General features: G+C 35.1%; 2 protein-coding genes across 4 annotated transcripts; one reads left to right on the forward strand and one right to left on the reverse strand.

Moving 5' to 3' along the window:
- Positions 1–572: 572 nt before the first annotated feature.
- LOC140859342 (uncharacterized) lies at positions 573–4,284 on the reverse strand. The gene is made up of 5 exons (XM_073260995.1): positions 4,171–4,284; positions 3,164–3,209; positions 1,399–2,837; positions 959–1,233; positions 573–879 (listed from the first exon to the last, which is right to left on the reverse strand). Exons 1-5 carry the CDS (start codon positions 4,282–4,284, stop codon positions 573–575), a joined length of 2,181 nt encoding a protein of 726 aa, XP_073117096.1.
- A 4,575-nt stretch (positions 4,285–8,859) lies between these two features.
- Positions 8,860–16,969, forward strand: LOC105048671 (MADS-box protein JOINTLESS; the record flags this gene model as incomplete). Of its 3 annotated transcripts, none has more annotated exon segments than XM_073261367.1 (7): positions 8,860–8,938; positions 11,690–11,751; positions 11,880–11,979; positions 12,057–12,098; positions 12,722–12,763; positions 12,837–12,997; positions 16,358–16,969. In XM_073261367.1, coding segments are annotated over 7 exon segments (511 nt in total), but the record flags the coding sequence as incomplete, so codon positions are not given.

Raw genomic sequence — 16,969 nt, forward strand, 5'->3', positions numbered from 1 at the left:
GTCAACCCTATATCCTCGTCCCAATCGGCCAACATTCCACCAGTGACATTTGAAAAGAACTAATTTTTTATTTCTCACATACAACAATTCAAAAATATCTTCCAACACTCCATAGTATTCTTCATCAGCAGATGTATCATCTCCTTTTACAAGCACTCCACTATTCTGACTTTTTCGCCCAATTGCACGATCTCTTGCGTGAAATCTGAATCTATTGACAATGTAAGTTCCATATCTATGAACTATTTTGAACGGTCCAACAGCCAAGCTTAGAAGATCTTCACTTGCTTTGCCTTTAGCTTTAAGCTTTGAAACCTATTTAAGATTAATAAATTAAGCCATTATTAGCATAATAAAAGTAACTTAAAGTATTTACCTATATTATATGATACCTACACGTTCATAAAACCAATCTGGAAATTCCTTGTAATGTCTAGCCAGGACATTTCTTGAGCTCGCCTCTTCCAATTCTTTTTTATGCTCCCTATGAATGACATAATTAATCAATAATAAAGATGATTGAAGTAGAAACAAAGTTCTTTGAAGATTTTCATAATAACAAGATTTTGTTCTTACTCAATATATGGCCAAACTTCCTCACAGTTTCGAAGAACATATGCTTGAGCTTGTGTAAACTCCTGAGCATTAAGCTCATAAGACTTAAAAGCTCCTTTTGCACAGCCATCTTTGGCAAAGATTGATAGTCCTTGGTATGAAATAGCTCCATCATCATTTCGTGGGACTCGATTAAATTTTGTTTCAACACTATTCAAATACCTAGAACAGAATGTAAGGCATTCATTTGCAAGATAACCTCTTGCAATTGACCCCTCTGGACGAGCTTTGTTTCGGACATAAGACTTTAATGTTCGCAAATATCTAGATTCAAAAGATATTAACTAAGTCAAAAATAATACAAAAAGAAATTACATTTAAGTTTCAAAAAGTTAAGGATTACCTTTCAACTGGATACATCCATCTATATTGGACCGGTCCACCAATTTTAGCCTCGCTTGCCAAGTGAATTGGTAAATGAATCATAATATCAAAGAAAGCTGGTGGGAATATTGTTTCAAGTTTACACAGAGTCATAACAATGTCATCCTCCAACTGTTTTAGATCTTGAACTTTTAACGACTTTGAGCATAAGTTTCTAAAGAAGTTACTTAGCTCAATCAATGGCTCACAAACAAACTTAGGCAATAATCCCCGAATGGCAACTGGAAGTATTTGCTGCAAAAGGATATGATGGTCATGGCACTTTAAGCCAGAAATCTTCTTCTCATTTATATTCACACATCTTGATATGTTAGAAGAGAATCCATCAGGGACCCTTAGATTAGATAAAAAATTGCAAAAGGCTATCTTCTCTTATGGGGATAATGTATAAGTTGCAACTGGCATCTTCAATTTATCATTTTCAATATAAGGATGAAGATTGTGCCTAATGTTCATATCTACAAGGTCAAAATGGCCCTTCAATGTATCTTTTGTCTTTCCTTTTATATCCAGCACAATTCTTAAAATGTTAGAAGAAATGTTTCTCGCAATATGCATCACATCAAGATTATTGCGCAATTTCAGATCCTTCCAATAAGGCAATTGAAAGAATATACTCTTCTTCCTCCAATTGTAAACATCGTTAAAATCATCACGCTTACGCTTTTGACCCTTCCCAAAAGTAACTTTTTTTAACTTACGCAGCTGATCCAACATATCATCACCAGTTAGTACCTTAGGTGCATCTCTATATTCACATTTTCCATCAAAAGATCTTTTATTACGTCGCCATGAATGATTTTTGGGTAAGAACCGACGATGCCCCATGTAACAAATCTTACTTCGTATTGAAAGAGAGCAAGTGTCTTTGTGGCAACAAGGACAAGCTAGTTTTCCTTTAGTCATCCATCCAGACAAATTACCATATGCGGGAAAATCATTAATAGTCCAAAGGACAGCAGCATGTAAGTTGAAATTTTGTCGTGTATGAGCATCATATGTCTCTACTCCTATATCCCATAACTCCTTCAACTCTTCAATTAAAGGCTGTAGATACACATCAATGTCATTTTCGGGGCACTTAGGATCTGGAATAAGAAGTGTCATCATAAAATAAGGATCTTTCATACATTGCCATGGAGGTAAATTATATGGAATCAACACAACTGGCCATATACTATGAGGGGTAGACATATTTCCAAATGGTTGGAAGCCATCACTTGCAAGACCAAGTCTAACACTCCGAGGATCTGCAGAAAAGGACTTGTACTTATCATCAAAGGATTTCCAAGCGAATGAGTCAGCTGGATGTCTTAATATGCCATCATTTATCCTTTTCTTCTCATGCCATCTCATGTCCTTTGCAGTGATTTTAGACATATACAACCTCTGGAGTCTTGGTTTCAAAGGAAAATAATGTAAAATCTTGTGAGGGATATTGCGCGTTCTGCCTTGATATTTCCAGCGGGATAAGTTACATACAGGACATACGATTGCATTGGCATGCTCTCTCCAATATATAACACAATCATTCAAGCATGCATCTATTTTTATATGTTCAAGTCCCAAATCCTGAATAAGCTTCTTAGCTTCATAAAATGAGTTTGGAACTAAGGCACCATTTGGAAGAACTTCCTTAAAAACCTTCAGCAACTTATCCATTGATGTATCACTCCAATTATTTGAACATTTTAAATGGAGTAACTTCACAGCAAAGGATAATTTGGAGATCTTGTCACATCCAGGATACAAATTTTTATCAGCATCTTTAAGCAACCTGTAAAAGGCTGCTGCTTTCGGATTTGGTTCTTGGGGTTCATATCCTTCATTCACATCATCTTTTCAACATCAGTATTTATGAAAGCATATGCATCATGAACCATTCCAATTAAGTCATCATAATCTGTATTTTCTTCCTCATCTAAATTGTCTCTACTATTAGCATTGCATTCCTCTAAATTTTTCTCAATTGTCTCACCATGATAAACCCAATGTTTATAACTTTTCACAATTCCATTTCGGATCAAGTGAGCCCTCACTTCATGTCGGCCCTTAAAGATTGTATTTCTACACTTAGTACAAGGACATCGTATTCTATCACTAACAGTTGGCTGACCAAAAGCAAAGTTAAGAAACGAATGGACTCCATTTATATATTCCATACTTGCTCTGTCATTAAGTTTCATCCAGTTCTTATCTGACATTATGTCCTGCACATTATAATAGACAATAAAATAATATCAACTATAATAAAATGAGTTGTTAAGGTAAAACTACAATCAGCAGGTAGCGTAAGAATTAGAAAGATAATTGAACATAGAAAATTGAGGTTCGTAAGATGCTTATTTTAACAACAAATATATAATTTAAAGCCCTATATACAGTAGTTCATATTCATATTATCAATAGAACAGAGCTCCATAAACTGAATCGAAAAGTCTCAAAAAAAATTATTCTGGCCCCATACGAGAGTTCAGAAAGGTGGAAATTAGCCTACTGCAAGTCTCACACCATGGATTCAGTATCATATTCATATGGATAATATCCATAAGCCAATTCATGAAGGAAATGAAGAGGTATAAATCAAAAGTTTGAGTAGGCCAAAGAGTTCAAACCAAGGGGGAAGCGGGATCTAGACAAAAATACACAACCATCCTTGCCATGCTCGATTTTAAACTAGCTAAACGAATTAGCACCTAGTCCTTTCTGTCACTAGCTTGATCTGTTATTTATATTTCTCTTTTCAGAATAAAGGTGTCATGAAGAAGTGTTGTGGGTGATGTATGATGGTGAGCGAAAGCTATAAGGGAGAAAGAAAGTCTACAAATAATTTCCTCCATTGGTTTTGCTTTGCTTGTAAGCTAAGGGAGCAAGAAAATTTTACTTCAAAAAAAAACAAAAGGGAACAAGGAGAGTGTGCCAAATCATCATTTGCTTCACTTGTATACAATCATACCTGCAAACATATTATAAATACAGAGGACAACAAAATAAGATTTGTAATCAAGGTTTATGTAACCATTTTTTATGAGGTGTCCATGCTAATAAATCACTTCCCAAAGTAGGTTAGGGAAGGATTTGGGCCCAAATATCTCATAAAACAACCAAGAACCTTTACCAAATAGATAAGTTGGTACCTTTAACTAAATGAAAAAGAAAAAAAAAAGGTACCTCCAATTTGTCCTCACTTTTAAGGACCAGGGGAGGGTTGGCTGTTGAAATTTGTATCACCCGAGTGGTGCCCCATCTTACTTCTAGAGCAATCACAAGGAGAGCAGTACCCATTCTCTCAGATTAATCAAGCAAAAAATTATTAATACAGTTGAACTATTCAATCAGCCTAAGATTTTGTATGGTGACATTCCTCCATCCTATATATATTCTCCTGTATTTATTCAACCCATATCACACGTCTGGATCTTACATCTGAGACTCACTGCCTGATGAACAGATTGGTATCATATTCATATTATCATGAGAACACAACTCCATAAATTGATAGTTAGGAGCCAAAAAAAAATAGAGCTTGGAAGTCTGACACCATGGATTTAGTATCATATTCGTATTATCATTTGAATAGAACTCCATAAATTGAAAATAAAGAAATCAAAGAAAAATCTTTTCAATCAAAAATCCCCAAACCCTACAAAATATCATGCTTCTACCCAGATTAGCTCTCCAAAACCTCAAGCTCACATCGCTGCAACTCATAAAATCCCATATCATCGGAACCTCAAAACCCCTCTAATATCCTTAGATGCTCTCCTTCTCCATAGATCTCCAAAAACAGATAACGAAATGAAAAGAAAAAGATGCAAAAACCAAAGGAAAATGATCGATCTATGAGGGAAAAGGGCATACCTTTGATTTTTTCTATCCGTCCTCTGTTTCGTCTATTTTTTTGATGTTTTCTCTAGATTTTCCTCTGTTTTTTATGAGGCTTAATCAGGTGGGGAGGCTTGGAGCAGCCAAATGGGGAAGACGAGGGGTTTTGGGCCTCTTTCCCATGAAACCAAGAACAACGCGCGAAGATTGGTTTCTCAGCGGCAGAAAATTTTTCATTAAATGAGCATTAAAAGTATTTAAAATGGGTTAAAAATGCGGAATAATCCCGTCACAGGGGTCGACTCATGGATCGACTCATGCCTGGGGGTCGACTCATGGGTCGACCTCTGTGGAAAAACATTAGAAAATGAGAAGGGAAGCACGGTTCTGTAAAATTGGCCTAAAACCCGCAGAGGTCGACTCATGGGTCGACTCATGCCTTGGGGGTCGACTCATGGGTCGACTCACAGGGTGTGCCAAGTTTGTGCCATCTAAAAATTTAACGTGCCAATCATCTCATATGCCATGAGTCGACTCATGGGTCGACTCATGTTTTTCAAACATGAATATCTTTCAAAATATAAGTCCAAAAATAATAAAATTTTCACCAATGGATCACAAATCTTTTGTTCTATCATTTGATGCTTTCAAATCAGGATTTGGTAAAATTATGATTTTGCCCCTGAAGAGCAATAAGTCTTTTTCAAGCGAAAATCAATAGTACCCCTTCAAATGCTTTGTAATCATCAAAATCAATCTAAGGAGCAACAAGAATGGGCATATCTATACAAAAAGACTTTTGGTATTAGAGCCGGGGTTTTGAGTTCTAACTTTTAATATAGTATGACGACCTCCTCCAAATCCAATCCAATGTGCACCAGAATATTTTCTTCAATGGAGTTATCAATTGGAAGGGTGCCAGTTGTGAGTTCTCTCACATCACTACTAATAGGTGTGGGGGTTTCTGGGATTGAGTACTTGTGAAGAAGTGGTAAACATGAAGGAGATGAAACGTTTCGTTTCTTCTTCTTCTTCTTCTTCCTCTTCTTTTTTTTTTTAGAGGGAAAAGAAAGGGCTTCCAATTAGGGGTTTGGTGCTTAATATTTTTTTGTTTCAGTGACGAGTAAATATTGTCATTGAATTTTTTTTTGTGACAAGAAAATATTTTCTGTGACAAGTAATTATTGTCACCGATGTCTTTTAGTGACAGAATTTTAATTCTTGTCACGAATAATATTTTATTTTTCTAACTAATATTTTAGTTTTTTTCACTTTTATTTAGTGACAAGTTCTAGTGACAAGAAAAATTTTTTTGTCACCAATAATTAATAATCTATGACAAAGATATTTGTTTGTCACTAAAATAAATCAATTGATGCTAATCAGTGACGAGCATGATTTCTTGTCATAGAATATTTATTTTCAGTGGCAAAAATTTTCTTTGCCACAAAACACTTGCCACTATAGATAAGATTTCTTGTAGTGCACTTTGGAAGATGCAACCTTCTCAGCCTGGAGAGATTACAGTGAGAATGATTTTTACGCATGGGACACGTGCTTAACAGTGGACAATCATAATATAATAAACCTATATGATAAGGTGAGCAGATCTGGAAGAGATGGGACTTTTGGTTCGTGTAGCATGTTTGCTCCGAAGACAACTGTTATTGAAGTTTCAGTTGGCTTGACACCATCTGCTTCATCATAGAGTAACATTTAGGTGCGGGACTATATGAATTCAGGTTAAAACTTTAATAAAAATTCGGTTTGGATCATCCAAAGATCCATCTTCACGTTGATGAATAGAAATTCTATGTTTTTCACTCTTCTTGTGGAATTGTCTTGAGAGCTATACTTCAGGGAGAAGGAGATATTGCCCTAGAGAGTTATGATCATGCAGGATAAGATTATATGTATATAGCTGCTTTAGCTTAGAAGATATAGCTGGTTTAGTTGGGCAGCTATTCATCTAGATCTTTAAGAATTGGTATCTAACCAGCTAAGCACTAGGATAAGCATTCGCATGGGAAAAGGTATTATCTTTCTTTTCTCTGGTGACCAAAGAACAAATATGTGGTTTGGAAGACTATTTGTGACACAAAGAACCACCCAAAGTGATTATGAAGTAACTATTACTTGATTTGGTCATGTAAAGATGTGCTTTTAGCTAGGTAAGCAAGTTGTGCCTTGAATGATTACCTGGTAGAAAATCAAACCATCAGTGTTGCTTAAATATGATGCAAAATAAGCTATTAGACTTTGAACTTCAGCATCTAGACATGAGGAACCACACATCAAAAGGCTCGATCACAAATGTCAAAACAAGGGAGTGGAGCAATGTGGTGATCTTCTATGATCTAGTGTGGTGTCTTCTGTAAAATGATCATGAATCAGGTCCTATGTGTTGTTCGGGAACCAAGTATATAAGGGGTTAGCTACTAAGCTATTCTAAAAATTCCTTTGATTTCATAATTATTTAATTTCAAATCATAAGGGCAAAAGATGACCGTTCTCTGTTAAAAGTGAAGTAGTTTAACACCACCATGTCACCAAACAATATACTGTACTATTGGATTTTAAACGCATCTCTTTGTAAATTTAAATGTTAAAAACCAAGTCAGTGTGATGTATAATTAAAATTAAATGATGTGCATGTCCCCGGATATGGTTCTCATGAAGCAATAAGTATATTTGAAAGACCAATAGTTGAACCCCATGTCAACTAATTTCTAAATGCCCATTAATAAAACTAAGACTAATGTGCATAGTCCTTGATCAGACAAAAAGTATCTTATGTTCTTACCAATTTCTTATAGAATAAATTCACAGAGAAGAAAATATGAAGGATTGATATATTTACTCTTATTGGTTAAGAAAAATCAAAGATATCTATAGTTGGAAAATTTTTTAAATGTGTACTCACTGTTCACCAAAGGAAAAAGGAGTTCAGGGAAAGGCATAAAGAGGCTGAAGGAAGACACCATATGTTTTGTGTGCTTTCCTCTTTTTCTGTTGGGTCTTTATGCTCTAAATGCACTTGTTATTTGTGCTAAATGTGGATATACATGATTTTTTAAGGAGCACTGGTTTTTACACAGAAAAAAAGGAGCACCTAGTGGCAGGCTTATTTGTCAAACCCTGATCTCCTGGATGAGCAATGCAAGATATCTCTATGTAACTCAAGACCTCTAACCCAATGTGTATAAGGAACACGATCAGGGAAGAGTATTTCCTAATGTGTTGGGCATTACCTGGTTGTTGCATACCATCCAGTTATATGTTCAACAAGTACTTTTTGAAGTAGAGTCAGAATATTTCTTCTTTTCATAGATATCATCTGATATTGATTCAGGTACCTTACTGGAATAGAAAAGCACATCCCACTGGCAATTTTTTTTTTTTTTCACAAAAAAAATGTTGCTCAGTTTCCAAATATATGAATTTACATTTGAGGAAACATGTGGAAAAGCAAAACCTTTAACATCTATGTAATTATTCAAATAATTAAAACTACAATTATTTTCTTAAAAGAATATGTAATGGTATCTAACCTACCTAAGGTAAATTTAGTCTCTTTACTAAAAGCTGAGCAACATATTTCAAGTCTAGTATGATGTATAAGGATAAGGATACACTATTATGAATTCAGACTAGGTTGATTAGATATTTCCTTATCCAGCAAAGTATGTTTTTTTAGTTGGTTCACAATTAATGTTGTTTATAATACCATTTGGGTATGAAAAATTTAATTGAGTATTGAAGCTAGTTGAGGAGAGGTACTAATCAAAACTTTAGGAGCCTGATGCAAAGCTTTTCTCTTTGTTGAGGAATTGATGCTGTAGTTTGTAAATTACCACTGTTTCTATTTCTATAAACTGCTTTTCTCTATGTGAAACAAGTACTAATCACTCAAGTTCAGTAAAGAAACACCAAGTATATGTTTTATATTCTGCAAAGTTTAAATAATTCAATAGCTTCAAAAATGTGAAAATGCTATTCTCATGCTTAGTTTTGCTGTTATTTCCGTTTTTGAAGTATGAAGGAGATCCTTGAAAAGCACAGTCTGCATTCAAAGAATCTACAGAAAGTAGAACCACCATCGCTTGACTTGAATGTAAGCTATCCTGAGATCCTTATCATTATTTTTCTTTCCAGGTTTATTCTATCAATTTAGCCCTCATATGGGCAAATCAAAACAAGTGATAATGGATTGTATCATTTTATCTCTAGTCTGTTGCCTGTATGCAACATGAATATCAGCAAGCCATTAGGAGAGAAATAGGAGTAAATATTGTTACCTCTGATCTTTTCCTCATTTGTAATCCTTGTATTCTCTCTGAATGGGTATAAGGTGAACCTGGATTAGTTGCAGATGATTACAACTCTACCAAAATCTGGACACTCAAGTGTTGGAATTCCATTGATTAGCTTCAAGGCTATTGTATGTTATCTATCTAGATGTAATTTTTGAATGACTTTGATGTTCATGGGGCATCTAAATGATAACCACACAATCCATCATGTATAGATCATTCATAGTGTATGTAAACATGCTTAATTTTAAGTTTTTAGAAAAGCCAGTGACAAGTAAATGATCTATTTACCAAAAACTAAACAAAAGATTTGTTTTAATCTCAAGTTGGTAGCTATTCAAAATTTCAAACTGCTTAAATTTTAGTCCTCGTGATTTAAGTATGTAGAGTCCAATGAATGATGTGGGTGATGAGTCACCATGCATTCCAATGCAAGCCCAAACCAAACTAGTTATGGTTTTAGAGCAATAAAGTCATCTCTATATATACCATGTATATCATTATAAAAATGATTACGTAGAAAGAGCAATCTCGCCTCATTGTAAGTGTGCATATATTGCTTAGATTTTGTAGAGATTGTGCCATTTGTGGTTTAAGGGAATTGTTTGGATTCAGTAAGTCATGGCATGAGCCTTGAAGCATAAAGCATAAACTTATTTCCTTTTATCATATGGAAAATATATGCACAACTAGAGAAAATTATTTGAAAATGTTAAATCGGCAAGTGATCTAGAGGGTTGAGAACTATGAAGGAGCAATCCAAATGAACCTTTATCTTGCTATTAAAAAATTTCTCACTATTATCACTACTGCTTGCTGTTCAACATTTAATTTGGTCACTTGATTAATACTAGCATATTGACTTTTGTCTTTTGCACTTGGCAATGGAGTCAAAATCATATATGCTCCATATTCTATGATGTGGACTCACTGATATAATGGGAGGTATTGTGGCTTTATTTAATCTTCTTTATTTTGCACTATTTTAAAGTAAAGAAGTTATCATTAGTTCAAAATTCATGACACCGCCATGTGCATGAGATTGTAGCAAGCATGGCCCACACAGTTTTTAGCTCTCCACATCTATCTCAGAGTACATCCGCATGTACGGAGGTGAATCTAGCCTAAAGGATAATCGTTAGATATTCACAAGCAAGAAAATTGGAATGGTCCGTATTGCAAAGTCAGCTTCAACTTTGCAGGCAGCTTGCTTGCTTGATACAGTGTGGTGTCCAAGGGTTTAAATCTTGGCTCTGAAACCCCTCTCACTTTGCTGCTGCAATGATACGATACTAGGATGGGATTGTATGGCCAGAACAGATTGAAATAGTTAGTAATAATAAGAATGAAACATAATAATAATAAAAAAGTTTGCATCTTGGTTCATCCCCATCATCTCTTGACTGTCCTAGTGCATCCAGGTATTGGGATGATCAGAGTGGGTTGGGACGGTCGGGATATTTCAGTTTAAGAGAATTGTATCCTTCATTCATTCTAATTCTTTTTCTTTATCAGAATGGTATGGTACTAATGATACTGTATTGTTCCATGCATCCATTAGGCTGACAATAAAGATGAGATATTTGCTATATTACAGATGAAGTTATGGGCATCAAATACTAAATTGCAATGAAGTGGCATAATTTAAGAGAACAAAATTACTCATTAGCAATGATATCGTTCACTATAAGCTGGTTAAAATTGCGGATACATCAAAGCAAAAAAAATGACTTATGTATACACTCCTCTTTAATTGTTGCACACATGCTTTAGCTCAATATGAAATTATAATTACATTCACATGCTTCAATAAAATTCATTTTTGTTATGTCTCAAGTCAAATCATTAGGGTTGCAATCACAAATATGCTATTTTGTAGTGCTCAAGATCTTTTCTTTTGATCCATGGCTTCGTAAAAGTATTATTATATATGTAACTTGCACCTAGGCCGTAGCTAACTTACTATAGTTGTTTAGAACCTATATTACATGGATGCTCACATCAAGCTCTTAAAATCCATGTCAGATACATATCTGAATTACATGCATGTTGGACAATTTGATATTTATCAAGTTTTTAGTTGCAGGTCATAAAATTGGTTGAGGGTTGGACTCCAATGAACTTTTTAAAGTAAATTTTCTCTTTTTAAAAAAGTCAAGAATGTATTTTCAGATGCTTACAAAAGTATTTACTCTAGGTTGGTTTAATGATCCTGTTTACCCCAAAAAAATGGAATGCAGGTATTAAACTAACTTTATATAATATTGTTTTTATAAAATCCTTGGACTAATAGAGAAGTTTGGATGAGTAACATCCATCTTGGAAGACCTTAATAAGTAATATCTTTTAAATTTTTATATGATATCTAAATACTTGTCATTTAATTAACATTATGTTTCTATTTATCCGTATATCTCTTTTTTCCTCTTGCCTGGTCAAATATTTCGACATATCGAAATCCACTTCTTGCTTTTGTAACCATGCAACAATCTTTATAACTAGAGATCACATGCTTAGCAGCAATGCTAATAAACAACTGTGGTTATTTTCAGCTAGAGAATAGCAACTACACAAGATTGGACAAACAGGTTGCGGAAGCAAGCCTTCAGCTCAGGTCTTCATATATTCAATCTATGATATATAAATTAATATAAATATGTTTGTATACATGCATACAAAAATACGAACAAACATACATATACAGCAATTATTGGGAAGTTGCATATGCTCCATATATTGCAGACAGATGAGAGGAGAAGAGCTCCAGGGATTAACCATGCAAGAGCTGCAGCAGCTAGAAAAAAATCTTGAAACAGGGTTAAGCTGTGTGCTGGAAAGAAAGGTAGCTTTCCATGCCCTTGATGTTCTTTTGGTTCATCATGTACCCTTCATTCACCTCTTGAATAATGAATGTGTCAGGGTCAACAAATTATGGAGCAGATCAATCATCTTCAACAAAAGGTGAGACTAGCTAGACATGTATAAACCGCGTGCTACGCTTCTGAAACAGTGTGTGAACAATTTAAGTAGCCATGTAGCGAAAGAAATAAACATACTTCAGAAGAGAAAATAAAATAACAGAGTTTACTTTATTTACTATATCGATTTGATAATTATTAACAATAAGCATTTTTATTGAACAAAAAAGGATGAGGCAAAAAAATAGCAACCATACATTTTGAGTGCAAGACAAGCTTCGAGAGGGAGAAAACAAAGTCCCCTCCATATGATGGTCCATGCATTTTTTTCTATTGATATTATTATTTTTTTAATTATTGTTGTGTTTTTTAAGATATTCAGAGGGGCTAATCTCCATCTATTCTACCCCATTTCTAGCCTACCCTTGAGGGCTGCTTCGGAAAAGTAGCACTAGAATGATGATTGTTGTTTGTCTGTTACTAATTCATCTCTTAATACTTCTATCAAACATGAAATACTACGATATAAGCAAATTCTAAATATTTGGTGCTACAAGATTAGAAATTACATGGAGAAATCATCTCTCTCTCTCTCATATAGTTTGGAATCACAAATACAGTCGTCGGTCATCATATCCTTTCCTTTTGTTTTTGATGGACAAACAGGGAATGCATCTGATGGAAGAAAATGAGCGACTGAGAAAGCAGGTAATGTACTTCTTTTAGCTATCATTTGTTCAATTTCTCCTCCCTTATACTCTTTATTAAATAGGTTTTGTAGATACAGGTGGTGGAGATGGCCAGAGCAGGGAGACGTGTGCTGACTGATTCGGAAAATGTTATGTATGAGGATGGGCAGTCATCGGAGTCGGTTACTAATGCTTCACAATTGGTAGTGCCACCGAACTATGACGACAGCTCCGACACATCCCTCAAATTGGGGTAAGTAAATGAATGAAATCCAGTAAGATGTTTTTCTCAAAAAACAAAAAAGAAAAGAAAAGAAAAGAAAAACGGTAAGATGTTCTGAAAAATGAGATGTTATACATTGTTGAAATGGATTCCTACTGGCTTATGAGAAATGGCGCTTCCCACAAAGTTACATGACTAAGAATTTATCTCAAAGATGGATACATACTTTGAATAACAAAAACAGCAGCCACACTTCACCATGCATGCACCTCATTAAGGAGAAATGTAGATATTAAAAGAACAAGATTTGGGTACCCATCTTGCCGACTGTTCCAGGTTTAGATTGCATCTTAACTGAAATCAGATACTTCACTCAAGTTTGTAAGTGTATTAACCAAAATATGGAATGGAAGATAATAATAATATGCCATCTTTCTTGCTGAAACTATTAAAGAATTGTAGAATTTATTTCTAATGTGGGTTCCCTAAGGTATATATGGATTGTTTCCTTTAGCATCCGCTACTGCTAGTATTCTTCAAGATAAATTTTTTTTAAAAAAAAAAATATTTATAAGTTTATTTAATTTAATAATGGTGGGATGTTATTTTTTTGCATTGTACAATGGGCTTCTATTGGCTTGGGTTAAATCTCCTTTTTCTTTTCTTATAATAGTTGAAATAAAAATTGCTTCTTGTTGAAAGTTGAGGAGCTTGAGGAGTCTAATAGTGAAGTTTTAAGGCTATACATTAGACACTTTGATATGGCCTTTTCGACCATCCATTCCTAATGGTTGGACTATCTTGTTACTGCCCAATATTAGAGATTGTTTGGATAATTGGGCTAAAAATCTTATAGGATTCGTAGGTTGGGCTATTACAACCAGCAAAATCATTGGATTATCGGCTGGGATAAACCTATATTTATAAATATCCAAGAGAGTGGGCTGATTCAAATCCTATAGGGAGAAAAGAAAAAGACCTGCTGAGTCTCTCTCTCTCTCTCTCTCTCTCTCTCTCGGATTCAGATCGGCCCACTCCAAAATCACTCAAGTATTTACAAATATAGGCCTAACCCAGTTGATTTTGCTGGTTGTACATACCCAACACGAGTCTCATAGGATTTTTAGCTGAATCATCCAAACAGGCCCTTAATACAAAAAATGTTGCCCAGCTATGCAACCCAAGAAGGGGGGTGAATTGGGTTTCTAAAAATTTAAAGTTAATTTACAACTATGAGGATTTTATAACAATAAGCAGGATAAATGTGGAGAGTAAAATTTATGCAAGGTGTAGAAGCTGGATGCAAGAATGTAAGAAGATAAGAAAATTTAAAAGGAGAGCAAGTAAGCACAACACCAAAAAGAAGATTTATAGTGGTTCGGTACCAACCTTGCACCTACGTCCACTCCCCAAGCTCTTACTTGGGAATTCAAATCCACTAAACCGTATTCAATTCGAATACAATGTCGGAACCTCCGACTCTAGCTATTTCAAGCTAGAATACTTGTTTTCCGGGTACAAGCCAATCCAATACAATCTGATTCAAGGTTCGGATTAACCTTTTCACGTTTTAGAATCCTTCCAAAACAAAAATATCAACACAAAATAGAGTATAGCAGTTAGTCACACAGAAATACAGATGTAGCTCCTTTAATGAGCGAATAAAGCTTTAAATACACTTTACACAAAGAGAAGCAAGCTTTTCTGATTTTTCTCAAGGTGGTTGAAGACTTGAATGAGCTCTTGAGGGGTTGGTAAACTTGAAATAAAAGCTTCTTTAACTTCAAAGAGGGCTCTTGCTTAGGGTTGAAATGAATTCTTGAAGAACCTTTTCAAAACCTTGTTGATTCCCTCCTTTAAGTGCCTTTTATAACTTCAAATAATGGTGGAGAGTAATCTGGACTGAAATAGAGCTGTTAGAGCACATTAAATAGGCATTAAATACAGTCAAAATGAGCTGAAAACTAGCCGTTGCGGAGTTTTTCCATCGCAGGGGTCGACTCATAAGGTTGACTCATGCTCATGAGTCGACTCATGGGGTCGACTTCTGTGGCACAGAACAGAAAATGACTGTTCTGTAATTTTGGCCTACACAGCAGCAGAGGTCGACTCATAGGGTCGACTCATGCTTAGGAGTCGACTCATAGGATCGACTTAATTGGGTGTGCCAGCTAAAAATAACGTGCCATTCAGCTCCTTTTGATGTGAGTCGACTCATAGGGTCGACTCAAATATATAAACATGATTTTTTTTTCAAAATACACATCCAAAAATATTAAAATTACCTCCAATAGATTACAAATCTTGTGTTTTTGCTCTTGAGACTTTTGAATCAGAACTTGATAAAATTACGATTTTGCCTCTGAAATACAATAAATCTTTTTCTAAATCAAAATCATTAGTAATTCCCTCAAATGCTTTGTAATCATCAAAATAAATTCAAAGAGCAATAAAAAAACACATAAAATACTAACAGAAAAAGGAGGGAAATGGATGCTCAATTTAAAGTGAGTAAGAGAATTATGTACTCAATCTCAGAGTCTATATTCAGTCTAAAGCTTATATTCAACCTCGGAGTGTGAAAAAATTCATGAGAACAACATGCTAAGCATGTATAAACTATAATGTACACTGGGCTGCTAGACCTTGTTTGTCTAATCCAGAAGTTGGGAAGAGAGGGAAAGGGGAAATGAGGATTAAATTATTAAATGCAAAGTGGAAATTCCATGTCAGATTTTTCACTTTAAGATGATCTTACAAAGATACCGATAAGTGCCTTTCAAACATATTTAACTTTCCAGTTATGTTTGACTTGATTTGGTGGCTGGTGGCACTTTGATTGTGGTCTCTTGATGAAAACTATATTCTACCGGATGTTGAATGCTTTTTTTTTTTCCCCTTCGCCCATTGAGAAAAATTTTCGATATAGAGGTTTGAGTTTCTCACACTTTCATGGGAGTTGTACCTCACCAAACAAGAGCTGTATCGTTGGTCTTTACTAAATATATGGTCTCCTTTTCCATGAGAAATTATCACCACCTATAGATATGGATTTAGATTAAATGATGAGAACCACATCTCATTACAGTCCCTTAAAGCAAGTAAAAGAGGTTTTTTGGGGGGAAAAAATGTACTAAATGCTTTAAGTTATGGAAAGTGCTCGATGAAACATAAGCTTTCTAATAGCCAATGCAGAATGTCATTTTTGAGGATGCTTGTCTTTCTTTTCAACATTTTTAACCAGTGAGGAACAATTAAAATCAGAGCATGGAACTTTGGTTTTCTTCGAAGTTGCTTTCAACAAGCAGAACATGCTGGTCAAACTTTTGGGATAGCAAGAGCAAAACAAAATTGTATGGATACTGAATTCTTTTCTACTAAATGATGCAGGTTGCCGGTCCATAACATGAAGTAATGGCAGGAGGCCGCCATCGATGGAGAATTCTTTTTTATGTCATGCTACTTGGAAAGAGAGTACTTGCAATCATGTTTCAAGTAATAGTTGAATGGACTAACAACCCGGCTGAGGGATCTACTACTGTACTTTCGCAGGTCCACTGATTGTGGGCTCACTGAGGTCTGTGTGGATTATGATCTGTATGTCACAACCTCCTGCACTTTGTTTGAGGGATATACTGCTGTGAGAAAACAGGCACTGTCTTTGTTCTTATATGATCGGAGGTATTTGTCCATGACTTATAACATTAATCTTTCAGCTTTATGTTCATTGCTGGACCATGAATGCTGAAGTCTGAACGAGAGATGGATTTGGGAGGATTGATTCCGCCTACACATTTATGGCCTGCTGTCAATCAGATGCCAACCACCTCTCTAGTTGTATATTGGATGGATACATTAAGAATCAGTTGTTATTGGCTTTCCGGCAAGTGGGAACTAGTTGATCGTTAGGATGATTGATGTTTTTATCAAAACAAATACATTTCATTTGTTATTGTGCAAGTAGCAAGATAAAGGAGCATGAGGATGAGATCCTGTTTCATA

Source organism: Elaeis guineensis, chromosome 7, assembly GCF_000442705.2.
Source record: "Elaeis guineensis isolate ETL-2024a chromosome 7, EG11, whole genome shotgun sequence".
Classification (NCBI taxonomy): domain Eukaryota; kingdom Viridiplantae; phylum Streptophyta; class Magnoliopsida; order Arecales; family Arecaceae; genus Elaeis; species Elaeis guineensis.